At 50.9% G+C, this 25,002-nt stretch overlaps 7 protein-coding genes across 7 annotated transcripts; 3 read left to right on the top strand and 4 right to left on the bottom strand.

Moving 5' to 3' along the window:
• Positions 1 to 670: 670 nt before the first annotated feature.
• On the bottom strand, positions 671 to 1,538 carry UHO2_01549 (putative GTP-binding protein ypt5; the record flags this gene model as incomplete). The annotated part of the gene is made up of 3 exons (XM_041554016.1): positions 671 to 1,145; positions 1,252 to 1,312; positions 1,403 to 1,538. The coding sequence occupies 3 exons, from the start codon at positions 1,536 to 1,538 to the stop codon at positions 671 to 673; spliced, it is 672 nt and encodes a 223-aa protein (XP_041409950.1).
• Positions 1,539 to 6,624: 5,086 nt separating this feature from the next.
• Positions 6,625 to 10,851, bottom strand: UHO2_01548 (uncharacterized protein; the record flags this gene model as incomplete). The annotated part of the gene is made up of 2 exons (XM_041554015.1): positions 6,625 to 9,800; positions 9,873 to 10,851. 2 exons carry the CDS (start codon positions 10,849 to 10,851, stop codon positions 6,625 to 6,627), a joined length of 4,155 nt encoding a protein of 1,384 aa, XP_041409949.1.
• Positions 10,852 to 12,299: 1,448 nt separating this feature from the next.
• UHO2_01547 (uncharacterized protein) lies at positions 12,300 to 13,492 on the top strand (the record flags this gene model as incomplete). The annotated part of the gene is made up of 4 exons (XM_041554014.1): positions 12,300 to 13,023; positions 13,116 to 13,138; positions 13,224 to 13,291; positions 13,387 to 13,492. The coding sequence occupies 4 exons, from the start codon at positions 12,300 to 12,302 to the stop codon at positions 13,490 to 13,492; spliced, it is 921 nt and encodes a 306-aa protein (XP_041409948.1).
• A 540-nt stretch (positions 13,493 to 14,032) lies between these two features.
• Positions 14,033 to 15,280, top strand: UHO2_01546 (uncharacterized protein; the record flags this gene model as incomplete). Its single annotated transcript, XM_041554013.1, has 1 exon — positions 14,033 to 15,280. One exon carries the CDS (start codon positions 14,033 to 14,035, stop codon positions 15,278 to 15,280), a length of 1,248 nt encoding a protein of 415 aa, XP_041409947.1.
• A 137-nt stretch (positions 15,281 to 15,417) lies between these two features.
• Positions 15,418 to 16,623, bottom strand: UHO2_01545 (putative Rpc40 - 40 kD subunit of DNA-directed RNA polymerases I and III; the record flags this gene model as incomplete). Its single annotated transcript, XM_041554012.1, has 1 exon — positions 15,418 to 16,623. One exon carries the CDS (start codon positions 16,621 to 16,623, stop codon positions 15,418 to 15,420), a length of 1,206 nt encoding a protein of 401 aa, XP_041409946.1.
• A 972-nt stretch (positions 16,624 to 17,595) lies between these two features.
• Positions 17,596 to 18,657, top strand: UHO2_01544 (uncharacterized protein; the record flags this gene model as incomplete). The annotated part of the gene is made up of 1 exon (XM_041554011.1): positions 17,596 to 18,657. The coding sequence occupies one exon, from the start codon at positions 17,596 to 17,598 to the stop codon at positions 18,655 to 18,657; it is 1,062 nt and encodes a 353-aa protein (XP_041409945.1).
• Positions 18,658 to 18,938: 281 nt separating this feature from the next.
• Positions 18,939 to 23,579, bottom strand: UHO2_01543 (uncharacterized protein; the record flags this gene model as incomplete). The annotated part of the gene is made up of 1 exon (XM_041554010.1): positions 18,939 to 23,579. The coding sequence occupies one exon, from the start codon at positions 23,577 to 23,579 to the stop codon at positions 18,939 to 18,941; it is 4,641 nt and encodes a 1,546-aa protein (XP_041409944.1).
• Positions 23,580 to 25,002: the final 1,423 nt, after the last annotated feature.

The following is a 25,002-nucleotide window of genomic DNA, read 5'->3' as shown; positions in this document are numbered from 1 at the left end:
AGGCCATTTGCCGTACTGTATGTCCAGCAAAAAAAGCGAGCCAAGAAAAGTTACGGTAAACACGCCCCGACAACCAAGGCTGTGCCGAAAGACTTGGCAGATAGCCCATACTTTTGCTCCTTTACTCGTGCGTCAGTCAAGCGATGCTGTTCATAGCATACACTTGGCACTAAATGAAACCCATACACTATTTTAAGCTCATTGTATGTAAGACTTGATGTGAAATGCCCAGTCGAGTTGCTAAGCAGAAGCTCATGTGCCAAGGTTTCTTTTCAGCGTGAGGTGTTGAAAGCCAGCTTGCTGTTGAGAATCGCTGAGCCATGCTGGACCCGTGGAATCGACTTGAGCTCAGATTGCATACGAGTTTTATAATACAGTATCCTTCAATCGTCGATCCAGCGTTTGACATTGAACTTGCTACAAGGGCTCATTCATATCGACCGTCGCCACTCCTACTTAGATGGTACCCTTCACAGCCGATGATGGGCGAAAGCAAATGCGACGTTTCTTCAAGGACAACAAAGCATCAACTTATTTACAGCGTAGTGGTAGATGGTACGAGGTGCTCTTTCGCGGCAAAACGACCAGCACGTATAGAAGCTTGGCGCGGTCGGACGAGCTGTGGACGCTCGGTATCAGAAGGAATGGCAAAGTATCAAGGCGAGCAGCTCTAACAGTTGCAAGCATCCTGCTGCTGACCTTCACCCTGCTGACCTCTCAGATCGACACCTGATCTTGCACCCCCTGCAACTCCACCAGTCGCGGCCGCGCCAGCACGTCCAGCAGCCGCTCGCTGCGAATCAGCTGCCTGCTCCAACGGCAACTTGCGTGCGATCATCGTGAACAGCTCCGAAACGTTGGACGAGTCCTTGGCCGAGGTCTCGAGGAAAAGCAATTCTTCCTCCTGTGCGTACTTGTCGGCCTCCTCCGTGGGGATAGCACGTCGTGTGCTTGCCAAGTCGGCCTTGTTACCGGCAAGGGCAATGATGATGTTGGGATCAGCCTGTCGTTGCAATTCGCGAATCCATGCTTTGGCCTTGTCGAGCGAAGAGGGTTGGGTGATGTCGTAGACTACAACGGCGCAGTTGGCATTGCGGTAGTACATGGGTGCGAGCGACTTGTATCGTTCTTGTCCCGCCGTGTCCCTGCGCAGGTCGAGAGCAAAGTGAGGTGGAAAGACGGCAAGCGAGGCGAGTCAGTACGGTGGCTGCTGCATCGATATGAACATTTAGTACGTTAAAGGCTGCTCACCAAATCTCGAACTTGACGGTGGTCTGCGCATCCAAGCTGACAGTTTGTGTGAGGAAGGCAGCTATGAATTGTGTCGTCAGCCGACGTAGGAGAGGATGATTGTCAGCTTGACTGAGTTCAACAGGTCTAACGTGGTTGGCGAGCTACTTACCTCCAATCGTGCTCTCGCGGTAGTCATCGAACTGGTCCTTGACGAATCTGAGCACCAAACTCGACTTGCCGACAGCCGACTCGCCAAGCAAGACGAGCTTGAATTGAAGCATTCGGGGATTCCTTTGGGCGGCCATGTTGTATGTGAGTAGTTGGACGAGGCTAGCTCTCGAGACTATGTGGGATGAAAGGGGAGCTGGGCGTCGCTGTAGCGCTGCTGGATGTGCTCAAGCTGGCTGGGTCGGAAGTTCGAGGACGCTCGTGAGGTGTGCTAAGCGTTTGGCAAGCCGTGATGTAGAGTGCGGAGACGATAGTCGAGACTGCGGATTGAGCGTCTCTTGGATGAGTGCTGCGGTTCGTGCGTTGTCCTTCGCTTGGATCGAGATCGTGTGTCTGAAGTCAGTCGTGGGCACCAGTGCAACAACGACTGCAACGCGATGCGAAGAGATCGTGGTGCGCGGTGACGATGATGAGCGAGGATATGATGGTGGTTAGGCTTAGGGTTAGTTGATAGGGGTCTAAGTCAGGATAGAGAGGACAACAACACAGCAAGCCCGCCTCTATCTCAGTTGACTCTCGGTGACTGCTGACCCGCTCTCGGATTTCGCACTGATAAACCACACAACGCAATTAAATTCACACAGGCGCCTATTCATCACAACACAGCAGCAGCGCCAAAGCACCAAAGCACCAAAGCACCAAAGTACCAAAGCACCAGCACCCTTTTTTTTGTGCGCTGTTGGCTGAGTTCAAAGTCTAAAAATCGACCGATCTTTAATTTCCTCGTTGATTTTTTGGCGGGAAATCGAGAGATCAAAGCGTTGATGCGGCAAGAGAATGGGATTGAGTTGCGCTCCTCTTTGGCGCTGCTCTCAAAGATCAACACCAAAAAATCAGACCAAAAAAAGAAAAAGAAAAAGAAAAAGAAAAAAAAAGCCATTTTTACCTCCACTTTTCAGTTGAAGATTACAGGTAAAATGCAACTGTTAGGAGCTACTAGCAAGCTCAACTGATCAGGCATATAATGGTTATTGTTTTTATTTAATTGATGGGTGCTACAATGTGAACATATATATACTTGATTGTTACCCTTAGCCCATACTAGATTATAATGAACTATTCTTCATATCACCCCTGTGTTGTCACCTCCTGAGTGTTATGGTTGAAGTACTTATATATCCCACATGCATATCGATGCATGTTGACATGCAGCTCTGACTCACCAGTGTCTTGCTTGTGCTCTGCAGACCATGTGATTCATGTTAGGATGCTGATGCATCTTCAACTCCCCCCCTCAACAGCATTGTCAACCCTATTAGGTGTGTGATCTGAGACATGGCCAAGCCCTTTAAAGGCTTTGTGAGGATATCTGCGATGTTGTCTGTTGTCCTGATGAAATCAATTTTGACTTCTCCTTCCTGAACATGGTCTCTGACGAAGTGGTACCTTGTGTCAATGTGCTTCAACTTCCAATGCTTGGCAGGGTCTTTGCTTACCTGGATACATCCTTGACTGTCTGTCCATAATATTGGTGGATGGGCCTCAACTCCCAGGTCCTTGAGAAGGTATGAGAAGAAGAGAGCCTCTCTCGTTGCCTCCAAGGCAGCTACAAATTCAGCCTCGACTGCTGACAATGCCACACACTTTTGAACATGTGATCTCCAGCTAACCAGGCATCCATACATGTATGTTACTCCTCCTGATGTGCTTCTTCATCCATTCATTGGGTCCAATGCCCAATTTGCATCAGTATACATAATGATTTGCTGTCCTGAGTGTTTGTTCACTCCATCTCCAAAAAGTAACTTATATTTGCTAGTTTGGTTGAGGTACTTCACCAAATGTAATGCTGCCTTCCATGCATTGCTCGTTGGGCTCAACATGTATCTTGCTAGTGTTCCTATGGTGAATGATATGTCAGGCCATGCTGTGTTGGATACCCATAAAAGCTGTCCAACTAGTTCTTGGTACTGTTTTGCTACCAGTGGGTTGCACTTGTCGCCACCCATAACACCCATTAGGCTCTGCATTGGTACCCATGACTTCAGATCAGTTGTTTGTAGCCACTTTCTCACCATAGCCTTAATGTAAGCCATTAGGTCAAGTGTCATTCTTCTCTGTATTCTGTCTCGACCTATCCCTATGCCTAAGAACTCCTTCACAGGTCCTTTATCCTCCATCCCCCATTTTGCCATTATCTCATCCTTAGTGTGGCTTACCTCTGTACGACTGGGTGATGTTATAAGCATGTCATCTACATAGGCTGTGATGATTGTCATGCTATCGCCTGTCCCCCTTGAGTATAGGCATGGGGTGCTCAGCATGCAGTAGAAACCTATCTTTCGTAGGTGTGAGTCTAGCTCCATATTCCATTCTCTACCTGATTGCTTTAATCCATATAGGCCTTTCACTAGCTTCAGGGCCTTTCCAGAGGGTACCTTCATTCCAAGTGGTGGCTTTAAGAAGATATTATGATGTAACGTCAAGTTCAGGTACACCTGTTTGACATCAACACAATCTACTTCCCAGTCTCATATGGTTGCCATGGCCAGAACTCCTCGAATTGACTGGATAGGTGCTACAGGGGTGAAAACTTCTGTGTAATCAATACCCTCTCTTTGAGTGAAGCCCTGCGCCACCAACCTTGCTTTGAACTTGGTTGGGATTAGGTTGGCATCCATCTTTATCTTTAGTACCCAACATGTGTCGATGGTGGTCATACCCTTTGGGAGATCAGCAACTTCCCACATACCCATGGCCTTAAGCCCATCCAGCTCCTTATGCATCACTTCCTCCCAATGTTTCTTATCCTCTCCAGATAGCACCTTGCTAATGGTTGGGTCCAGGTTCTTTCTTTTATTGTCACTGGTCACTGTAAATCCATAAAGTTTATTATCATTCCATCTATCAGCAACAGTATTGTGTTCGATTGCTTCCTTGGCAACTTTGTCTGGGGTCTGTTCTCCATCCACTTCATCAACATTCTCCATGTCTGTGTATTCCTGCAGTGCTTCCTCTTCCCTCTCATCAAAAAGGTTCTCATCTGTGTACCTCAGATCACTGAAGTCTTCCTTGTTTGTCAATGCTGGTGGCAGCTGTGCAGTCACTGGTTGCCACTCTGTCCTATTGGACCAGCATTTGGTCTCCATGAACTTTGCTGAATTGCTCCAGAATATGTTTGGTCTATAGTCTGGGCTGTAGAAAAGCCAGCCTCTTCTCTCCAAACTATATCCTAGGAATATGGATGCTATGGCCCATTGGTCAAGCTTCTTATTGTCTCTTTTAGCTTTAGGAATATTTACCCATGATAAACATCCAAACACACATAGAAGCTTCATATACAGCCAGAACCTCTTTGGCAATCATCTCTGCATGAGTAGGGCCTGCATCTTCTCACTTAGGCTCCTGTTCATCCTTTCCACACATCTGTTCTGTCTGCTATCATATCCTACTGTCATTTGCCACTCTATACCTTTGTCATGTGCCCATTCATGGGCATCATTGCTCCTCCATTCAGTACCTTGATCAGACCATATTGCTTTTAAGCTCTTTCCTGCCTGTGTTTCTAGGTATGCTATTATTGATTTTAGCTCCTTAAAAGTGTGGCTCTTTCATAATAGAGGTCATACATACACATACTTGCTGTGGTCATCAACCAAGACCAAAGTGCATGTGTACTCTGTTGCATGTGATGAATCAACTATCAAGTTGATATGAAAGAGGTCAAGTGGAGAAACAGACCTTTCTCCACCACCCTGACCCATCCGAGCTGCTGTGCTTTTGGCTCAGATGCATTGCTCACATGTCAAAGCAGCATTTGGATTTAGGTTTGCTGGGTGGTCACCTTTTAGGTGGTTGATAATGGCTCTTGGTTTGTCTTGGCCTGGATGCCCTAGATGCTCATGCCATAATTGTTGTTTGGGTATCTTGACTTTGTTCTCAATATGCTTGAAATCTTCATCAACACCTTCAAATAATGATGCTGATGTGATCATTGCATTTTTCTGCCATGTGTCACCTCAGAACTCCAAAAGTCCTCACTTGCGATTCTTGGTCATCTTGAGTAACATGCCATTTGCTAGATATATTTGCCCTCTGGTTGAATCTAGTATCACTCATGCTCCTTCATCTGTCAGGGAATTTGTTGACAATAGGTTAACATTGAGATGCTGAACATACAATACATTTTGGAGAAGAACATCTCCAGTGTTTGTTGATATGCTAGCATCTCCTATAGCAGTCACTTCTAGAACCTTGCTTCCAGCAGTGAGTATGCACTTTTGGCAGGTTCTCGGACCAATGAGCATGCTATAGTCATTTACCATGTGATAGCTGGTGCCTGAGTCTAAGATCCAATGAGAAGTCTCTTTTGAATCTAGGGGGCTCAGCCAACTATGTGTGAGGGAGCACCAGACCTCCTATTTGGGCCTGGCAAGGGGAGAATTTTCTGGTATAGTCACCAATGCATTGCATTGACTGATCCCATGTCCAGGCCTTTTGCAGACCCAACATCGGAGCCTTCGGGGTCTGGTGGCGACCTTGGCACTGGTGCTGTCAGCATCCTTTTCATCCTTTCCAGGTGTCTCATCCTGATCATTGCTGCCAGCAACTCTGGCACTAGCTTGATGGGGATCAACCCTCGAAGTGGGGTTGTTCTCAATTGCCAATTGCCGGATGGATAGGGTGGTGGCGAGGGCACTGAAACTAAGCTGGCTTACAGTAGCAACAGTTTCTTTGTACATTGGGTGTTGGATGGTGCACTTTTGTAGATTAGAAAACAGGGTGTCATCAGCAAATGGCTTTCCCAGTAAGCTACTCTCTGTTTGGATGGTTCTTATTTCTTGGATGAGCTTTTGTACATCTGAGTTGTACATCCTGAGTTCTCCTAGCTGAGCAATCAATGCAATATGATGAGATATGGTGGTAGCCTCATTGGTGAGTCCATTTTCAATCTTCTTCAGTTGAAGTCCTTCGTCAGTGCGTTGGAGTCAGTCGTCAGTGCGTTGGAGTCGGTGGTTGATGATGATGATAGTAGGAGAGAGAGAGAGCGAGAGAGCTAGGAGTCTATATATACAAAAGAAGAGCGGCGGACTGCGGAGCATAACAAAGCATTTGCCTTGAGTAGGTTGTGACACATGTGGTCCGTGCTAAGATGTTCAGGCCTTTTACTCGGCCGTAAGCACTACCTTCACTGTCTCCACGCTTTGTGCGGCTTTATCTACTTCAACTCCCCCCCTCAACAGCATATGTACCCTGTTCATTATGCTGTTGCTTCAAGGTGTGACCTCCGTTCTTCAACACTGTTGCATAGCTCGGGGACCCCGTTCCGTACACTGCTGCCGGTATTTGCAGGTGTAGCCCAGATCTTGCTTGCTGCATTGCCTGCCTCCCAATGGGTTTCGTGAGTACATCTGCCAAGTTTCTTGTGGTGTCTACGTATTTGATCTGCACCCTTCCCTCTTGTACGTTGTTACGGACGAAGTGATACTTGGTGTCGATGTGCTTAAGCTTCCAGTGCTGTGCTGGGTCCTTACTAACCTGTATGCAACCAGTGTTGTCCGAGTAAACCGTCGGTGTGCCTGTGGCAATGCCAATTGAGCGTAGCAGCTGCTTGAGGAAGAGCACCTCACGTGTTGCTTCCGTGGCTGCAATGAACTCTGCCTCGACAGCAGACAACGACACGCATTTTTGTGTCGCTGACTTCCAGGCTACTGGGTTCCCGTACACTAACGCCACTGACCCCGATGTGCTTCTTCTCTGTATGGTGGCATCGCTTGCCCAGTTTGCATCGCTGTGTGCAACCAGTGGCTCTTGCGACTCACTTGCCCTATAAACCAATCCAACCTGCCTTGTGCTTTCGAGGTAGCGTAAAACCCTTTGTGCTGCCTGATAATGCTCCTGCGATGGTTCACGCATGTGCCTAGCGAGAACACCCACGGTGAGACTAAGGTCGGGCCGGGTGCTGTTGGCAACCCAGAGCAGCTTGCCAACAATCACCGGATACTCCTTCTGTTGTGCTGCACTTGCGACAAGGGTTCCCTCCGGTATGCTCTGCATTGGAACCATGGTTGGCTTCGTACGTTTGTCCAGGTGCTTTGCCAGCACTTGGTCGATGTACCCTGACTGACCAATCGTCATGGTGCGCATCGCATGGTCTCGACTGATTTTGATGCCCAAGAAGTGAGAGACCTCACCACTATCTTCCATCTTCCATCTCTGACCAATCTGCTTCTTAACCTCTAGGACCGTTTCCAGCCGTGGTGCTATGACTAATGTATCATCGACGTAGATGACCACAATGGCCATATCTTCACCCTGTCCCTTGGTGTAGATGCAGGGAGCGCACTCTACCTGGAAGAATCCCATGCGTCGCAAAGACCTGTCGAACTCCTGATTCCATTCTCGCCCAGACTGCTTTAGGCCATATAGGCCCTTGACTACCTTGTACACCTTGCCGGGTGCTACTCCTGATCCTTCTGGCGGCTTCATGTAGATTGCTTCCTTTAACGTGGAGTTCAAGTAAGCCATAGTGATGTCCAGAGCATGTACCTCCCAGTTGTTCTGCACTGCTAGTGCTAAGATGGCTCTGATCGCTCCGAGGGGTGCTACTGGAGAGAAGGTTTCTTGGTAGTCGATCCCCTCTCTCTGTGTGAAGCCCCTTGCAACCAGTCGTGCCTTGTGCTTAACAGGTACACCATCAGCATCAAGCTTCAGCCGAAGCACAACCTTAGAGTCCACAAGTGGTACTCCTGGCGGTTGGTGCACCACCTCCCAAGTCCCCATTGCCTCGAGTCCTTCTAGCTCCTTTCGTATTGCCTCCTTCCAGAGCTGGGCATCCTCACCATCCATTGCTTCCCTAAGTGTTGGGTCCAGGTTCAGTATTGCTGTGTTGGCGGCGCCTACTGTGCTGTCTTCGGCTGTTAGGAGATCCTCCACTGCAGCCTCTGATTTGGTCTCCTCCTCCACTATGACTGGCGTGACACTCTCCTCCTCGACCTCCGCGGTCACCACAGGCCTGACTGCCTCTTGTTGGCGATCACTCCATCCTTTGTCCTCATGGAACGTTGCTGAGTTGCTCCATTGAATTGACGCAGGCTGGTCCGGGTTGCAAAACTTCCATGCTTTGTGTTCGTCGTCATACCCAATCATGATGGCTGGCTTTGCTCTAGCTCCGTGCTTGCCTTGCTGGTCCTTCTGTTGAACATGAACCCATGCCAAGCATCCGAAGACTCGCAGTTGCTGGGCCAGCTTGTGCGCAGTGGTTCCATAGAAGGCCTCGTGGGGAATGGTTTTGGTGGCTGACGGGGTAAGGTTCATCACGTGTGCTGCTGCTGTGATTGCGTACGGCCACAACTCTCTAGGGCAAGCTCGACCAATCAGCATCGAGCGCATCTTTTCTTGGACCGATCTGATTGCTCTCTCTGCCCGTCCATTTTGGACGCTGATCCCCGGGACGCTCTTTTGCCACTTAAAACCCTCTTGAGTTTGCCAGTCTTCGGCTGCTATGCTGCACCATTCTCCTCCATTGTCGCTGCGGAGTGTTTTGAGTTTCCTGTCCGTTGCCCGTTCCATCCTGGCTATCCACCTTCTCAGCGCCGTGAGTGCAGCACTCTTTGTGCAGAGTGGTTCCACGTAGATCAGAGAGGAGAAGTCGTCCACAGCAACTAGTGCATAGTGGTAGTTGGCATGTCCTTTGAAATCTGTCATCAGGTCTACGTGTACCAGCTCTAATGGTGCCTCCATTCTTTCCGACTCTGATTGGCTCATCCGTGCTCGAGTCTGTTTTCCTTGACTGCACGCATTGCAGTGCTTCGACTCATGTTCCATTTCCTCATCGGTACCTAGGTAATGGGCCCGGATTTGTCTCGTTTTGTCTCGTCCTGGGTGTCCGAACCTCTCATGCCATAGGTAGCTGTCTCGATGCTTCGTGTCCTTATTGCCCTCTGGGGCATTATCTAGTTTTCCTGTGTTCTGGTTGTCCTCTGGGACGCCATCTCGTGTTTCCTCCAGTTCCAAAGTCAGTGCTTGTCCTCGCACTTTGAAGTGGCCCTGTCTTCTGTCCCTTTTGAATTGTACTTGGGTACCATCGTTCTGCTTTATGGTAGTTCCAAACTCATCAAAGATTACTCGTGCACCATTCTCGATCAAGCCTTGTACGGACAATAAGTTAGCATTCAGTTTCGGTACATAAAGCACATCCAATAGTTGGATGGTGGCCTCACCGACCCGAAGGGAGGCATCTCCTATAGCCTTCACCTGAAGCTTTTCGTCCCCTGCCGTACTGATTTGGCCGACCTTGTTCGTTGAGGTGAGCAGCATTCTCTCATCATTTACCATATGATGGGTTGCACCTGAATCGATGATCCAGGTGTCGCATGCTGATCGCTCGCCCCTGTCGACTGCTAGAAAGGTGCACCCGAGTTCCTAGTGGTTCACTTCCTGTGCCAGATTGGGGGTGGGTCCGTCTCTACTAGGTGCGGGGTTATTGTTGGTGTTCGTGCAGTTTCGAGCAATGTGATTAGGTCCTCCACAAGCGTAGCACTTTGGAGGGGCCGAGGGGTTGCGAGGATCGCGCCTGCCTCTGGGTCCTTGCTCCGCCTGGTCCGTACTTGTGGCAACCCTTGCTGCTCCTCTAATACGGCCGGTGACCTCACCATCCTGCTGTTTCTTGGCGAGTGCGTGGTAGGCTTCGTCATATTTACAGTCTGGTCTGGCCGTTTTCAGTGCGTCGACGGTGTTGGCATAGAACCAGTCTTGGGCCGTGCAGCGATAGAGAGTTGATTTCTTGAGGTCCTCGTCGAAACGCTTTCCCAGGCGTGCCGCATTGTTCCAGATCGAATCGAGTTCCTTGCCTAGCCTGACAACGTCTCGATTGTGCAATCGCACTGTGTGAATACGATCCTGCAGTCCTGCTCGCTTTACAGCGTCGTTCAACGTTAGTGCCTTCTTGAGTTTGGCATAGAGTGTGCTACCGAGTTGGACTTCTTCATCCACTCCCCTGACGGTGTAGGTGTCGATACGGCTGTCTGGACTGTTGTCACAGCAGGCGTGGATGAGGCCCACGAGGGCTTTATCCAAGTCTTCGTCGTATTCCTCGTTTCCAGGCGCTACCGTGCCATACAGTATCTCCTTCGCATTATGTACTCTTTGGAGGCAGTCGATGAAGGTAGGTTCCCAAGTGTGCCAGTTGCTGTCGCTGAGCTTCTTGATGTGCGCAATGGCGCTCGACACCTCCTTGGGGATCTTCTCGGTTTCCCTGCGCGGGGTCTGGTTGCTAATGCTGATGAGACCCATAGCTCGTACGATTGCTTCCTCGGCCGTTAGTGCTGGGTTCGCCAGCTGGAGGATCCTGACTACCTGCGTGAGCCATCCTTCCTCCTGTCCGTTGCTTGGGGTCGTTTGATCATCATCGCCCCTTCCCGTCTGTCCAGCTCTTGTCGATGGCGGCATTGCGTTGAGTGTCAGACTCTTAATCAGTTGAAGTCCTTCGTCAGTGCGTTGGAGTCAGTCGTCAGTGCGTTGGAGTCGGTGGTTGATGATGATGATAGTAGGAGAGAGAGAGAGCGAGAGAGCTAGGAGTCTATATATACAAAAGAAGAGCGGCGGACTGCGGAGCATAACAAAGCATTTGCCTTGAGTAGGTTGTGACACATGTGGTCCGTGCTAAGATGTTCAGGCCTTTTACTCGGCCGTAAGCACTACCTTCACTGTCTCCACGCTTTGTGCGGCTTTATCTACTTCAACTTCTTCCATACATTATGGAATGTATGATGTTCCCTGATGATGTCAAGAATCAAGTAATTTATATTGAACTCTCCAGTAGTGTCAATAGTACTGTGTAGTGCATTTGTTAAGGCATCATTGAACATGCAGTTCCACTTGGGATGTTTCTTGTCATATGCTCCATCAAGATGCTTCATAGCATGGGGGACACATTGTAGGAAGGACTTGATATGGGTGTTCCAACTATAATAGTTGTGTGATGTGAGTTTTGGAACTGGCTCAAGTAGCTTCACTAGGGTATGAAAGTTGTATTGCTTGCCATCATTGTTGTGGTCCGAGTCAGGGTCAGTTTCTTCATTGGCATTGTCATCAATCACCTTGGTGTCTGACTTGTTGGTGGCCTCATTATCAGCAACATGCAGTTGTGCTGCCTTGCCCTTTCTTCCTCCTTTGGCCTTGCTTGCTATGGCTTGAGCTTTGGTTTCTTGTACCATGTTATTGATGATCCCTGCTAGCTCAGTCGGTAGAGCATCAGACTCTTAATCAGTTGAAGATTACAGGTAAAATGCAACTGTTAGGAGCTACTAGCAAGCTCAACTGATCAGGCATATAATGGTTATTGTTTTTATTTAATTGATGGGTGCTATGATGTGAACATATATATACTTGATTGTTACCCTTAGCCCATACTAGATTATAATGAACTATTCTTCATATCACCCCTGTGTTGTCACCTCCTGAGTGTTGCCATCTCCTGAGTGTTATGGTTGAAGTACTTATATATCCCACATGCATATCAATGCATGTTGACATGCAGCTCTGACTCACCAGTGTCTTGCTTGTGCTCCGCGGACCACGTGATTCATGTTAGGATGCCGACGCATCTTCAACTTTTTCTCTTGGAGCAACACCAAAAAAAGAAAGCGCGCGCACAGACGCGAGGAAGAAAAAGTCGATCAACAAGGCCTCGAACGACATGTTCTCCCCACTTTCACCAACCCAGCTTCTCCGTCGTTGCGACTTTGATGACCATCTTCCATTCGATACACGCCTCAAGACGATCGCTGCTCAGCACTGCCGCTCGATCTCACCCGAAGCGTCTCGATCTCGCTCCAACTGCTCGTACACCTGTAATCGCACCTCGTCCAACCTCAGTCATCTCTGCTCGTGGCATCATGTCGCAACCCAATTGGGAGATCACCGACTCGGTGAAGCAGAACTCCATCCTCGCAGCAACCATGCAAGCTATGCGTCAAATTGCACCACTCCAACTTGCCGAAACATCGTTCGATAACGTCGGAGTACTACTGCAGGCCCCTCCACCCATAACTCAGTCCACACACGAAAAACAAGGAATCATGCTAGCCATCGACCTCACCACCGAAGTATGCGACGAAATGCTGTCCAGTCCCAAAAACATCAAGGTAGCTCTCGTCTACCATCCTATCATCTTTCGAGGTCTCAAGTCCATCACCTTTGCCGATCCCCAGCAGACCAGTTTGCTTCGCTTGGCTGCTGCTGGAGTCAGCGTCTACTGCCCACACACCAGCTTGGACGCTGCACCAGGAGGTATCAATGACTGGCTTGGTAGGGTGGTGTCTGAAAAGGAGAAATTGGACGAATTCGACTCTGATGAGAGGTTGCACGGCTTCCGATCGCATGTTTATCCGTATCTGAGCCCGGCTAAGAATGTTCCAAAGGGGTTCGAGTCGGCTGGTATGGGTAGACTGATCCAGCTCGATGAGGCTCAGTCGTTCGAGGAGATCGTGAGGAGGGTCAAGCAGAATCTGGACCTGCCACATGTACAGGGATGCAAGGCGTCGGACAAGAAAATCTCCACGATTGCAGTATGCGCTGGATCTGGGTCGAGTGTCTTTTCTGGTGTCAAGGCTGATCTGTGTAAGTGCCTCCTTTCCGGGATCTGCAGTCGGAGTGCTGACCTATCACTGTTGCTGATGTCATCCTTTGTTCAAACCCTTCTTCGCTATCAGATCTCACGGGCGAGCTGCCACACGTGAGTACAGCGTCAAAGATGCTAACAGTGCAAGAGCTTCACGCTGACTCCCCAAACTCGTTTGACCTCAACGGCATCCCTGCAGCACGAGATTTTGGCCTACAAAGCTGCCGGAGCATCGGTCATCGCCACCAATCACACCAACACAGAGAGGTGAGCATCTCCTCCGCGCCACATCTTGATAGCTACTTTGGCCCAATCAGCTGACACGACATCCTTGACTGCCTGATGCCATTCTTGCATGACAGAAAATACCTACGAGACGTGCTCCAACACTGGCTTCGACGAGAACTCCCAGCACAGTACAGCATTTCGGTCTCCCAGGCCGATCGAGACCCCTTGTATGTCTTCTAGACTACCCATCAATGTCATCAAAAGACGACCGTCACCTACCTTGATGCAAAGCAGGACAGCTGGTGTTGAAGCGAGCGAGACTGGTCAACTAAAACCCCCGATTCGAATGTGACATCCCGATTCATTCTGGACGCGTGGAAGCAAGTTGGGCCTTTTGCTGCTGGCACACAAACCGAGAGACTTGGCTGTGGGGTGGCAGAAGGGGGGCGCGTGCGGAATTGAGAAGATCTGAACGCTTAAAATTTGAGCCAGAAAGGAGCTTTACTGTCCGTGGCAGCGGTGCAACTGGCAATCCAAAAGGTGTTGCCACTCACACCCGTCTTCATCGACCATCTCACGGATCAGCCGCACACGGATCAGAAAGCATTCCCTGCGAAACCGCTCATTGCTGACGCAGATATCAAAAAGGTGCAACTGCATTATCATCCACATCGAACAACTCCCTCGAATAACTCCCTCGCACATACTCACTCCAAGTCGTACTACGCACAATACCAGGAGCACACCTTATCACTTGGCTGCGCACCCCATTGCCTCACCATGGCCGATCTACTCGACAACCTGGACAAGCTGCCCAAGATCCGTCAATTCGATGCTTTTCCCAAAACCCAATCGATCTACACCCAACGATCTTCCAAAGGCGGTCTCTTAACCATCATCTCCACCGTCACCCTGCTCTTCTTGCTATGGACTGAGCTATCATCCTACCTTTATGGCGAACGAGCGTATTCCTTCGCTGTGGATAGCCAACTCTCCTCGACGATGCAAATCAATATGGACATGACGGTTGCTATGAAGTGTCACTATCTCACTATCGATGTACGGGACGCAGTTGGTGATAGACTACACGTTTCCGATTCCGAGTTCACCAAGGATGGAACTACGTTCGATATTGGCCATGCTGACAGGTTGGATGCTATGCCTCGAGAAGAGCTTTCAGTGCAAAAAACCATCAACCAAGCGCGCAAGAAGCCCTTGTATCGCAAGAAACCAAAGAACAAAAAGTTCAGCAGACAAGTTGCATTCCACAAAACCGCTCACATCGTACCCGACGGCCCCGCATGTCGAATCTATGGCAGTATGGAAGTCAAACGAGTCACCGGCAACTTACACATCACAACCCTCGGCCATGGCTATCTCTCCTTGGAACACACTGATCACAAACTCATGAACCTTAGCCATGTGATCCACGAATTCAGCTTCGGTCCTTACTTCCCCGAAATCTCGCAACCTCTCGACTCGTCAGTAGAAACAACGGATAAACACTTCACCGTGTTCCAATACTTCATCTCCGCTGTCCCCACCCTCTTCGTCGATGCGAGAGGCCGCAAACTCCATACACATCAGTATTCGGTGACCGACTACACAAGGCAGATCGAACACGGCAAAGGCGTACCCGGAATCTTCATTAAATACGACATTGAGCCGATTCAGATGACGATTCGAGAAAGGTCGAGTACATTTGTTCAGTTCTTGGTCAGGTTGGCCGGGGTGCTGGGTGGTGTCTGGGTTTGTGTCGGGTATGCGTTTAGAATGACCAATAGGTTGGCCGGCTTGGCGACGGGGGAAAGGGAGAGGCAGAGTCCCGAGAGTTATGCAGCGGGTTATGGATATTCGAGACCAGGGACCGCGGAGAAATCCAATAGTTGGGTCGGGACGAATGACGCAGTGGACAAGTTGAAGGATAAATGGGCTGGATTTGGAGGGGGGGTGGGAAGGAGTGGTGGCCATAGGAAAGTGGATAGTGTTCAACAGAGAATTCTTTCGGAGGAAGGCAGAGCGTTTTAACCTCACACACCTCCTTCGTTATAGATAGATAAATGCTCTAAGCAATCCAAAACATCGAATCTCAACCTCACAGTAGTGCTCGTGAAAGTGTACATTGCAAAACCAACAACCAAAGAATGTCACAAACCAACATAGATCTAGACAGCCATACTAGCAGTCTCCAACCCCGTCGTCTCTAAATGATCCAAACTCTTCCTCAAAGTCGCAATCTTGCCTCTCAGTGTCTTGATCGCTTCTGGCAGCAATTTCTCCGGAGGGATGATCCCTGTACTTTCCAATTCGAACAAGAAATGATCCCTAACCCTGCCCAATTTGACCTTGTCTTCGAACTCTGCATGTCTAAGCACTTCTCTCGAGATCGTATCTTTTCTCGCGTCTTTGACGTAAGCCTTCCTGTTCTTCCCCTCCCCCTCTGCTCCAATTACACCGGGAGGAAAACACTTGAGCAACTTATCCACTTGCTCACCCTCAACCGGCTTCAACAGCTGAATATGTGGCAGAAGACGGTAAGTAGCAGTAGCAACCGGAGAAAACTTGGCATGGTCTCTCCCGATCCCTTTCTCGCAGTGCAGTTCCAAATCCAACTCTTGCCCTGGTCTGAGCTTGGCGATCAGAATCTTAGCATGAACGGGCTTTGGAGGTGCATCTGCGAAGTCTTCGTCTTGGTCACCTTTGGGATCCCAGACGAGCTGTTCAGAATACACATTGTGTCCGATATACAACTTGTCCGGATCGCTCTCACCCCTCGCCGCGTTAGGGTTGCGTTCGCATTTAGCCTTTAGACTGAAAACAACCGTATTTGAATCATCCGCATTGTCCCCCGGCATCCTAATCAGCACTTTATCGGGGTTAATCGCAAGTGGAACCAGTCCTAACCGATGAGACAGAACTTCATCTTGGATGATAGAGGTGTTGTTCCAGATGTACACGTGTTCAATCGCTACTGTTGGTACCTCTGCCATTAAAACTCGACGAACGGCGTTTGCGATAGAAGCATCGACTCCGATCAGATCGAATTCGCACGAGACGTCCGAAAGACGCGTGACAATGACATTGAGTTTTTCGTTAACGGAGGAGAGGGAAAACGAGTGAGATTCGCCAGGGTGGTGGAGAGGGAAATCGGTGTTGGCGATCGATCCGACTCGCTCGGGAAGGATTTCGACTAGACGGCGTTGATCGACAGAGGCGGAGGATTTGGAGTCGGAGATGATGGAGGATGCGATGGGGTCCTTGGTGATGCTTCCGCTTGGTTGTTGGGAGGTGGATGGCTCGTCGATGTCCATTGGCTGGTCGAGGGGCGCAGCAGCCGCCTTGGCCGACTTTTTCGAGCGCTTGGGTGGCATCTTGAGGGAGGTGTATGACAGTCGATCTTGGGTTAGCAATAAGGTAGCCGACGTCCTTGGTCTGACAATGATTGTACTCCCGACCTTTGCGCCGTTCTACAAGCCGAAGTTCAGCAGCGATTCCTGCAGAAGACCGTGCCGAAGGTGAAGAGGCGCTGCGTAAGAGGCACTGCGTAGGGGAGGCGGTTCGTAAGATGAAGGAGGGTATAGATAGCAAGTCAAGAAGGGCAAGACGAGATACTTCGACTCCACTTGACAAGAGTGTTTTTTTTGTCTCCGCAAGCTCAAACCGAAAAAAATTCGGAAGGCAGAGAGAAGCGCATTTTCTTCTCAATCCCTGAGCAGCTTTCATTTCCGACTTCCTTGATTTTGAGTCATCTCTCTTTTGCTTTCTCTCGCACGTACTGGATTCCAATCGGGGGGGGGGGGAAATCGGCAGCAGATCAACGCCGATTCGAAAGTCTCATGCTCGATGATGATGTCGTTGAACACAAAGCACACCTTTATGCATTGTGTTGCGTTGCGTTGGATTTTCTGTGGAATTCTTTTCCAGCCATTTTGAACTGTGCAAAAATTCACAGCGACGAGCCACCGATCCAACATCGCATCCAGCAACAGCAACAGCAGCAGCCACCAGCTCCACACACACACACACGCGCGCCAGTCAGGACTGCACTTTGGCCTCTCTCTCGTATTCAGCTTTCAGCTTTGACTTGTTTCTTCTTGCCTTCACATCACATCCATCTAGCGGCCACGAGACATCATCGATCGCAGCTAAGCGCACAGAACCCATCAGAGCCTCTTTGTGTTGCGCTCACGTCAAGCAAGCCATCGGCACATTCACTACTCATCATCCCAACGACATCCCTTATCCGGTCCGGACGCGCATCGATCAGCATCTGAAGCACAGCTCGCATCGCTTGCCACCCCTGTCCCCTCAAGTGTTCATCCCAATCCCTCCAGCTAGCAACAATGTCTGACATCACCCCAGACACCGACCTGCTCACCCTCACCGACGCACAACGTCTCGAACTTGCGGAAAAGCTCAAATCCGAATCCACCTCTCACCAACCCCTAATCTCGCACATCGAACCGATCGAAGTGCTCGAGCATGAGTATTCCTCCAACGAGCCCTTCTTGGGTAAGATCCGATGGTTGCGCGATGAAGCAGGTTTCATCGGCATTCGTCGGGCAAAGGGGGATGGAGATTGTTTCTACCGAGCATTCGCCTTTGCTTTTATCCATAAGATTCTTATGATGAAAGATCGTCCTATGCATCACTTTACGCTGAAACACGTGGAGAGTACGCTGCAGCTGTTGAAGCAGGCTGGGTTTGAGGAGGAGGTGTATATGGACTTTTACGAGCCTTTGAAGAATCTTTTGACAAGGATGTACTCTACGGATCCAGAAACGAAAGAGTTGAACGAGGCGGAATTGGTCATCGCGATGAACGATCCGGAGCAGAGTAATTCCATCGTTGTCTACCTTCGACTTCTTACTTCGGCTTTCCTCAAAATCAACGCTGAAGAATACACCCCCTTCCTCTTCAGCCTGGATAATGCAAATTCGGATGCCAGCCCACCCGACATGCCCACTTTCTGCGCCAACCAAGTCGAGGCGATCGGAAAAGAAGCTGACCATGTTCAAATCACCGCCCTCTCCCGTGCACTCAAAGTAAGCTTGGACGTAGCTTATCTCTCGCCCAGCCAGGCTCCACCGGAAACACCCATCGACGAAGAATTCCCCCCTGAAATCGAACAACTTACCACATCCCAAACCAATGCCCACAAATCCACCCCCTCCTCCTCCGCCACCGGGACTGAGTCGATACAAGTTCCCGGTGCAGATGCCGAAAAGAGGAGGAGTGCAGCAGAACATCCCAACCGATGCGACGTAGTTCGATTCGAAGTCGAAGGTGGGCAGATCACAGAGATCGGTACAATGCTGTTGAGACCAGGACATTATGATTTGCTGGTCGAAGCTCCTGCTCCTGCAAGTCCCGAGCCTGAGATTCCTCCTGTCGAATCAGCTTAGCTTGACAATCTTGTTTTGTATCCTTTTGAAGCTCGCATCTCAATGAAAACCAAATCCACACTTTCACAAAGCATCGCAGAGGCAAGAACCCATTACAATTGTTAAAAAAAGAAAAAAAAAAAAAAAAAAAAAAAAAAAGAAAAAAGAAAAAAAAAAAAAAAAAGGAAGAAAAAGGGTGGGGGGGGGCTGATTAGAGTAACACAAAAACAACATCATCCCCTTGCGTCCAGGGGGATGGCATACAAAGATTGAAAACACCCAACTCACTCACCCCGGCTTTGTTAGGACCCTCCACCAGCACCGTGGAATCCACCGCTCCCACTCGCACTCCCGGCCAAATTCCAAGTCGACTGTGGTTGCCAGAAACTTGTATCTGAGAACGAAGTCATATAGTTCCACATTTTCTCCAACGATTCTGGATCGTTCACTACATCTGGCATCGACACAACTGCCGTGGCCCTCGCTGGCGAAATGGGTGTTTGGAGAAGCATGCTTGAATCCGGCGTCGTCAACAACCCGCTTGGATCGGCACCTCCAGCTGAAGAAGAGGGTCTAGCAACAGCAGCGGCGGGGTTGGGAGAGGGCCATGTTGCAACATCGCCACCACCAGCAGGAGTGAGCATTCCTGCGGCATTGATAGTTACAGCTGAACCATCTATGGGCATCTGAGTTAGAAGCTTTTCCATGTTACTCTGCAGATCCATACCGCCTTCCGCATTGAGCTGTGCGGGGGGCATGTCAAGCTCCATCCCCGCACCATTGGCCATAATGAGCGGAACTTGGGCAACAGTCTTGCTGACATCCTCGCTCGACACGTCTTCCGTCTTGAGAGTCGCTGGTTCTGCACTGGCTGCCTTGTTGACCACTGCATTCGCCCCTTCGACTCCAGTAGAAGAGCTATCTTGTGAAGCATCAGCACTTTTCGAACCTTTTGCAACCCCGGCCACAGCATCAGTTGCTCCGCTAGCCGCAGACGCCTTTGCACCAGCAGCAAACCCTTCTGCCGCACCAGCAGCCACATCAGCAGCAGTGGTACCAGGAGGCGTGGCAGCAGCAGAATGACTATCACCAGGCGTAAGACTGCTAGTCGTGATTGACGTAGCTTGCTCGCTGTCCTTACCAGGAGTCTGGGCAGTTGCAGCCGCACCGCCCTGCACAGCAGTGGACACAGCCGGGATCTCCGGCTCGAAAGCAGCCAAGACTGATTTGAGGTATCGACCGTACGGAGTAGCAGAGCCGTTTCGATGACGCGGTGTCTTGCCTGCATTCGTCATACTTGTCGACAGACGACGAACAAGTGCAAGCAGCGTCTCCTTGTCAGCAAACGCATACTTGTGCTGCAAATTGGTCATTCGCACTGCCGAGACAGCCGCGTACACCGCCATCACCACCCGATCGTTTGACCAAGTCACAAGCGCTTCCTCGGTAAAATCATTGAGCATCGTATCGATGAGCGAAATCGCCGAAGTCCAGCAATCGACCGACACCGAAGATCCAGACAGGAAACCCTCATACTGCTCCGTAGCGCCCAGCGCCAGCGAGTTGATCAACAGCCTCGAATGGTAATAGAAGAGCTTAGCCGTGGGTGCCCACCGAACCAGATACTTGCCCGCGGCAGTACTCGTATCCACCTCCTTGATCTTATCCTCGGTATTGATGCACCACGTCTCCTTCCATTTCTCCAAATCAGCATTGGCATTCTTACGGAAGAACTCGAGACCAGCAAGTCGGCGATCGAACATGCTCTGTCCACCGACGCCAAGAGCGGTAGCCGTCTGCGTCTCGTCGAAACGATCGGGACTCGTGAGATACGTATCGAAAGCCTCGGTATGCTGTGCTGTGATGCGACGCAACTTGATCAAGCTAACCAATGAAACGTCTTCCGGCAGCGCAAAGTCCTGTCGATGCCACATTGAGCTCTGCACGATCATGCGGTCTTCCGATATAGTCCATGGACGGCCAGTCTGTGCACTCAGAGTGCGATCGTAGAGGAAGAGATTGAACCAGAGTCTCTCGCGATTACGGACTCGACGAGCCACCTGCTCATTGCCAAGCAGGTTTTCGCTTGGCGTGACTTTACGGTTCACACCGACTTCGGTAGCAGTACGAATAGCAAAGCCGAGATACTGCCATGAACGATCATCGACGAGACGATTCGTTGGTCGACTGTACGTGGTCAAGATCAAGAAAGCCTGACTGATTTCGACACTTTTGTATCCGCCGAGCAAGATCATGGGCAGCAACTTCTCCTGCCAGTGCTTGTCAAGTGTCGTGGCAAGCTTGGCGTCCTGGGGTGTGTCCGAGAACCTAGCTGCCATGCTCGAGATGACCGTGGTGAGGAAGGCAGAGCGCATCCTGACAAAAGCAACACTGTGCAAGAAGGGGTCGAAAAGATCCAACACCGGGTTGATGCGTGCAAAGAAGATGTCAAAGAGCCGTTCCAGCTCCTTGAGCTCGACCAAACCAAGCTCGACTGGGTCAAGACCTTCAGTGTCGTCGTTCTTACTATGGAAGAGACTCAAGTTGAAGTAGCCTTTACGTGATGCGCCAGCTTCGCCTTCACCGCCAGAATGGACACTGCTCGATTCGTTGGGCTTCGATACAGCTGCGATGGTCACCTGCTTGCTCTTAGCTGAATCTAGAATGCCGCCGTCGTCATCAGCAGCATCGCCATTCTCCGCGTCCGTGTCCCACTCAGCCAACCTGCGTCTTCGAGTCGGGAAGCCTCCCCCGCGAGCTGCGCGTGATCGGCCTCGCTTTCGTTTGCCCAGCATGGCGGTCGTCACCTCTTCGGCTGGCGACTCGATGATCTCGCCAGGAGAGGCTCCGTTGATGCCCGAGATAGCGCCTTGCTTCTGACCATTGACACCGCCTGCAGAAACGCTGCTTCCAGTGGTGACAGCATCGGCACTCAACCCACCTGGGCTGGCACCTGATCCGTAACCACGACGGGCTTGTGCTTTTCCTTCGCGGTACTCCCACGCTTCGTGATCCAAGGTCGACGGCGTCAGGATGTTGGGACGGCCTAAAGGCACACTAAATACTGTCTTGGCAGCAGATACCTGACTGCTAGCAGAAGGAACTGCTGCAGCGGGACCCTGCTCTAACTCGTCCATTGGGCTGGGTCCGTCAACCCTTGGCAGCTCACCCTCGGGGAAGGACTTGGATCGCATGGTATCTTTGAGGAAAGCTGGCTGACCGCGATTGGGTGCGTCGGAGCCGGATTCTGGCAGTTGTGCGCCGCTACGATTGACATTGAGGAGGGGAGGCAGAACGCGGGCAGGCCAACCACCGCGTTGATTGCGCGAGATATCGTCGTCCCTTCGTTCATACAGCGGGCGACCGAGACCGGTCAGGTTGACGGCAGCACTGACGGCCATGCGATTCGACGGCAAGGTAGGATGGAGCAGACCCATTGTCTCCACCGCAGCCAACGAGCTTCGATTTGCAGGTTCGACTCTTCCGCCTTCAATACAGGCAGCCGCTGCATCAGAGGCTTGAGCCAGCAATTTGAGCGGATTGGACAACACATAGTCATGCTCTTCACGCGTGGCATCTGCATCATCTTCCAGCTCGTCCTCCTCATCGTACTCCTCATCCGCATCTGGGTCACATGGGGCACCTCGACTGGAGGATCGTTGATGCTGGGAGCCGACGCCATCGCGACGCTGGGTTCGACCCTTGGAGGCGCTGCGATGATCCACGGTCGATGCGTGCTTCTGCGAGCTAGCGGCACTCTCGTTGCTGCCGGTGTAGTGTCCAGTTGAGTGTTGCTGCTGCTGCTGCTGCTGTTGCCCTGACGCGTTCGGGCCATCGGCTGGTCTGGAGGGCGAGAGATCCATTCTAGCTTTGTTGTTCCTTTGCAATCCAAGCTGACTGTCCCAGTGTGCGTAGCTGTGGCTGGGTGCTGGCGCGTTGTGAGGGTAGGGTCGACTGCGTGCCTGTGCAAAGTTGTCGTGCTGCTTGGCTGGCGCTGCAATGGGATGAGAGGTGTGAGGGGAGGATGCGGCTGACTGCAAAGCATGATCACGCCATCGACCAGGACTGCTGTGCTCAGGAGCGTGTCGACCGTGCGGATAGGCTGTCGCTGCTGATGTTTGCTGCGAATGCGAATGCGAATGCGAGTGCTGCTGCTGCTGCTGGAGAGAGTGCTGATGTGAATACTGGTGTTGTTGCTGATGACCATGCTGATGGTGCTGGTGAGATTGAGCATGGTGAGAAGGCTGATGATGATGAGACTGGCCGTAGGGGAAGGGCATACCAGACTGAGAAAGACCAGAGGGAGCCGACATGGAAGCCGACATGCCCCCGTTGGCGTATTTGTCGTGAAATTTGTCGTGAAATTTGTCGTGAAAGCGATCTTCAGTATAATGAGGTCGACCTTGCGAGGATTGAGCGTATCCGCTGTTTCCTCCTTTCCAATTCGACTCTCCAAAGCGGTGACGATTGGCACTGCCATCGCCAGATCCAAAGCCGCTTTCGGGCTTGTTCCGACCCTTTTCGGGAGTGCCGCGAGCATTGCGTGAGCTCTGCTGCTGATGATGATGCGATGAGCCATGGTGACTGTCGGATCTTCCGCCTGAAGAGGTTGGACGCTTGGGTGATTCGTGTGCGTTTCCATCACTGCCGTTGCGCCCTGCTGAACGCAGATCGGTTGGGACCGAAAGGCGCTTATTTGGCTTTCGACCACGCTTGTGCTTCTCAAAGAGACACTCTCGCTGATGTTTGACACAGCGCTTGCATGGCACCTGTCCGTCGGTAGGAGCCGAGCATTTGATCTTGGCAGATCGACATTCGAGACAGGCAATCTTTGCTCCTTGTTTGGTATCAGCACCTCCAGGTCCATCGACCAGGACACGAGGCTTGCCGTCGTGATCGAGATCACCGGCGGGGGATGCCGGTGATTCGGCAGTAGATGCCATCGTGAAGGTAATGCAGCAGCTGCAGAAACTTTAGATGTGGCTCTTGGTTGTGCTGGGATAGGAGGCGACGCAGGAGTTTTCTGAACTAACACAGCAATCTCGCGAGAGGCAAGGTTGAGTTGCTTGGTCAAGCGATGAGGCAGCGTGAGGATTGTATCCGTCGATAGCTGCTGCGGGAGGCGCTTCGAAGCAAATGGCGTCTGGTGAGCAGGAGAACAAAGCAGTGCACCCACAACAAATTAGTGTCGATGACGCCACAAAGGAAGCCAGAGGATGCGTGTGAAGCGGCGGTGGCGGTGGCGGTGGCGGCGGCGTTCAGAGCGAATCAATGTCGAATTGCTGCAAGAGGCCAAACGAAAAGTGTTTGCAGCCACGGAATGAAGATAAGATGAGAGCAAGCTCAGGAGTGAGCTCGATCGAGAGACTTGGAGATGGGCAAGCTGCCGGGGGTTGAAGAGCTGCTAGGATAGCAAGCAGTCGAGCCCTTTGCTCCACTGTGGTGCAAAGTGGAACCTTTTAGTTGCGCACAAAGTTCTTCATTGGGAAGTGAGCAAATGAAGTGTGGGACGATGAGCCGTGAGATCGCCAGTGCGCCAAAGCCAGCAGTGCGAGTCGTAGGAAGCGATTGAGCGGTCCAAAGGTCCTGAGCGGCGAAATGTGTGCTTTTTGACCGTGAGAACTAAGATGGATGTGGCGAGGCGGGTTGTGTTTGACGCTGTCGATCCTGAAGCACCGATACGACACAAGCAGGTCGTACTGAAGGCGTGTGGAGATGGTAAGTATGTGTGCGCTAGTCTCGATCGGATATGCCGAGGCTGCGGTGCTGGGAGGAAGAATGTAGGGAGCGTGCCGAAAAGGTGACGTGCCGGACGGTTTGTTTTGCGATGTTAATGGAGAGAGAGAGTTAGTTGATGGGAGGAGGATGAAGAAGAGAAAGTATGGAGGGTGCGAGCCAGTGTCACGGATCGACCTGATTCCAGAAGAGTATGAGCGAGTGAGAGGCGCCGATGCACTTCTACGGCAGGAGCGGCGACAAAGCCTTCTTTGCTTGACGAGTAAAATTAGCGGCGTGCGGCGTCCTGTTTGAAAAAGAAGCAGCCCAAGCAGCGGGGCCCTGGCCAAGTTAAATTTGCATTTCGCATTTTGCATTTTGCATTTGGCTTGTGTCGCGCTCTGCTCAGTCAAATCTACAGTCAAGTGATGGCTTGACAGTGGCCCAGCGTGGTCAAGATTGACGCTTGAAATAGCACACACCAACGTCAGCAGCAGCGGCGACAGAACACGCTGGCTGGGCAAGCCTCTGATTCGCTCTTTTCTCAACTGTCGCAGACAGACAGACAAGGGACCTATCAAAACTTAGCCGAGACCGTCTAGCTCTTGTGCAAAGCTGTTTCCCATTAGAACTCTGAGCTTGTGCAAATGA

Source organism: Ustilago hordei (assembly GCF_900519145.1).
Source record: "Ustilago hordei strain Uho2 genome assembly, contig: UHO2_contig_02, whole genome shotgun sequence".
Lineage (NCBI taxonomy): Eukaryota > Fungi > Basidiomycota > Ustilaginomycetes > Ustilaginales > Ustilaginaceae > Ustilago > Ustilago hordei.
This window is presented reverse-complemented; position numbering and strand designations above follow the sequence as displayed.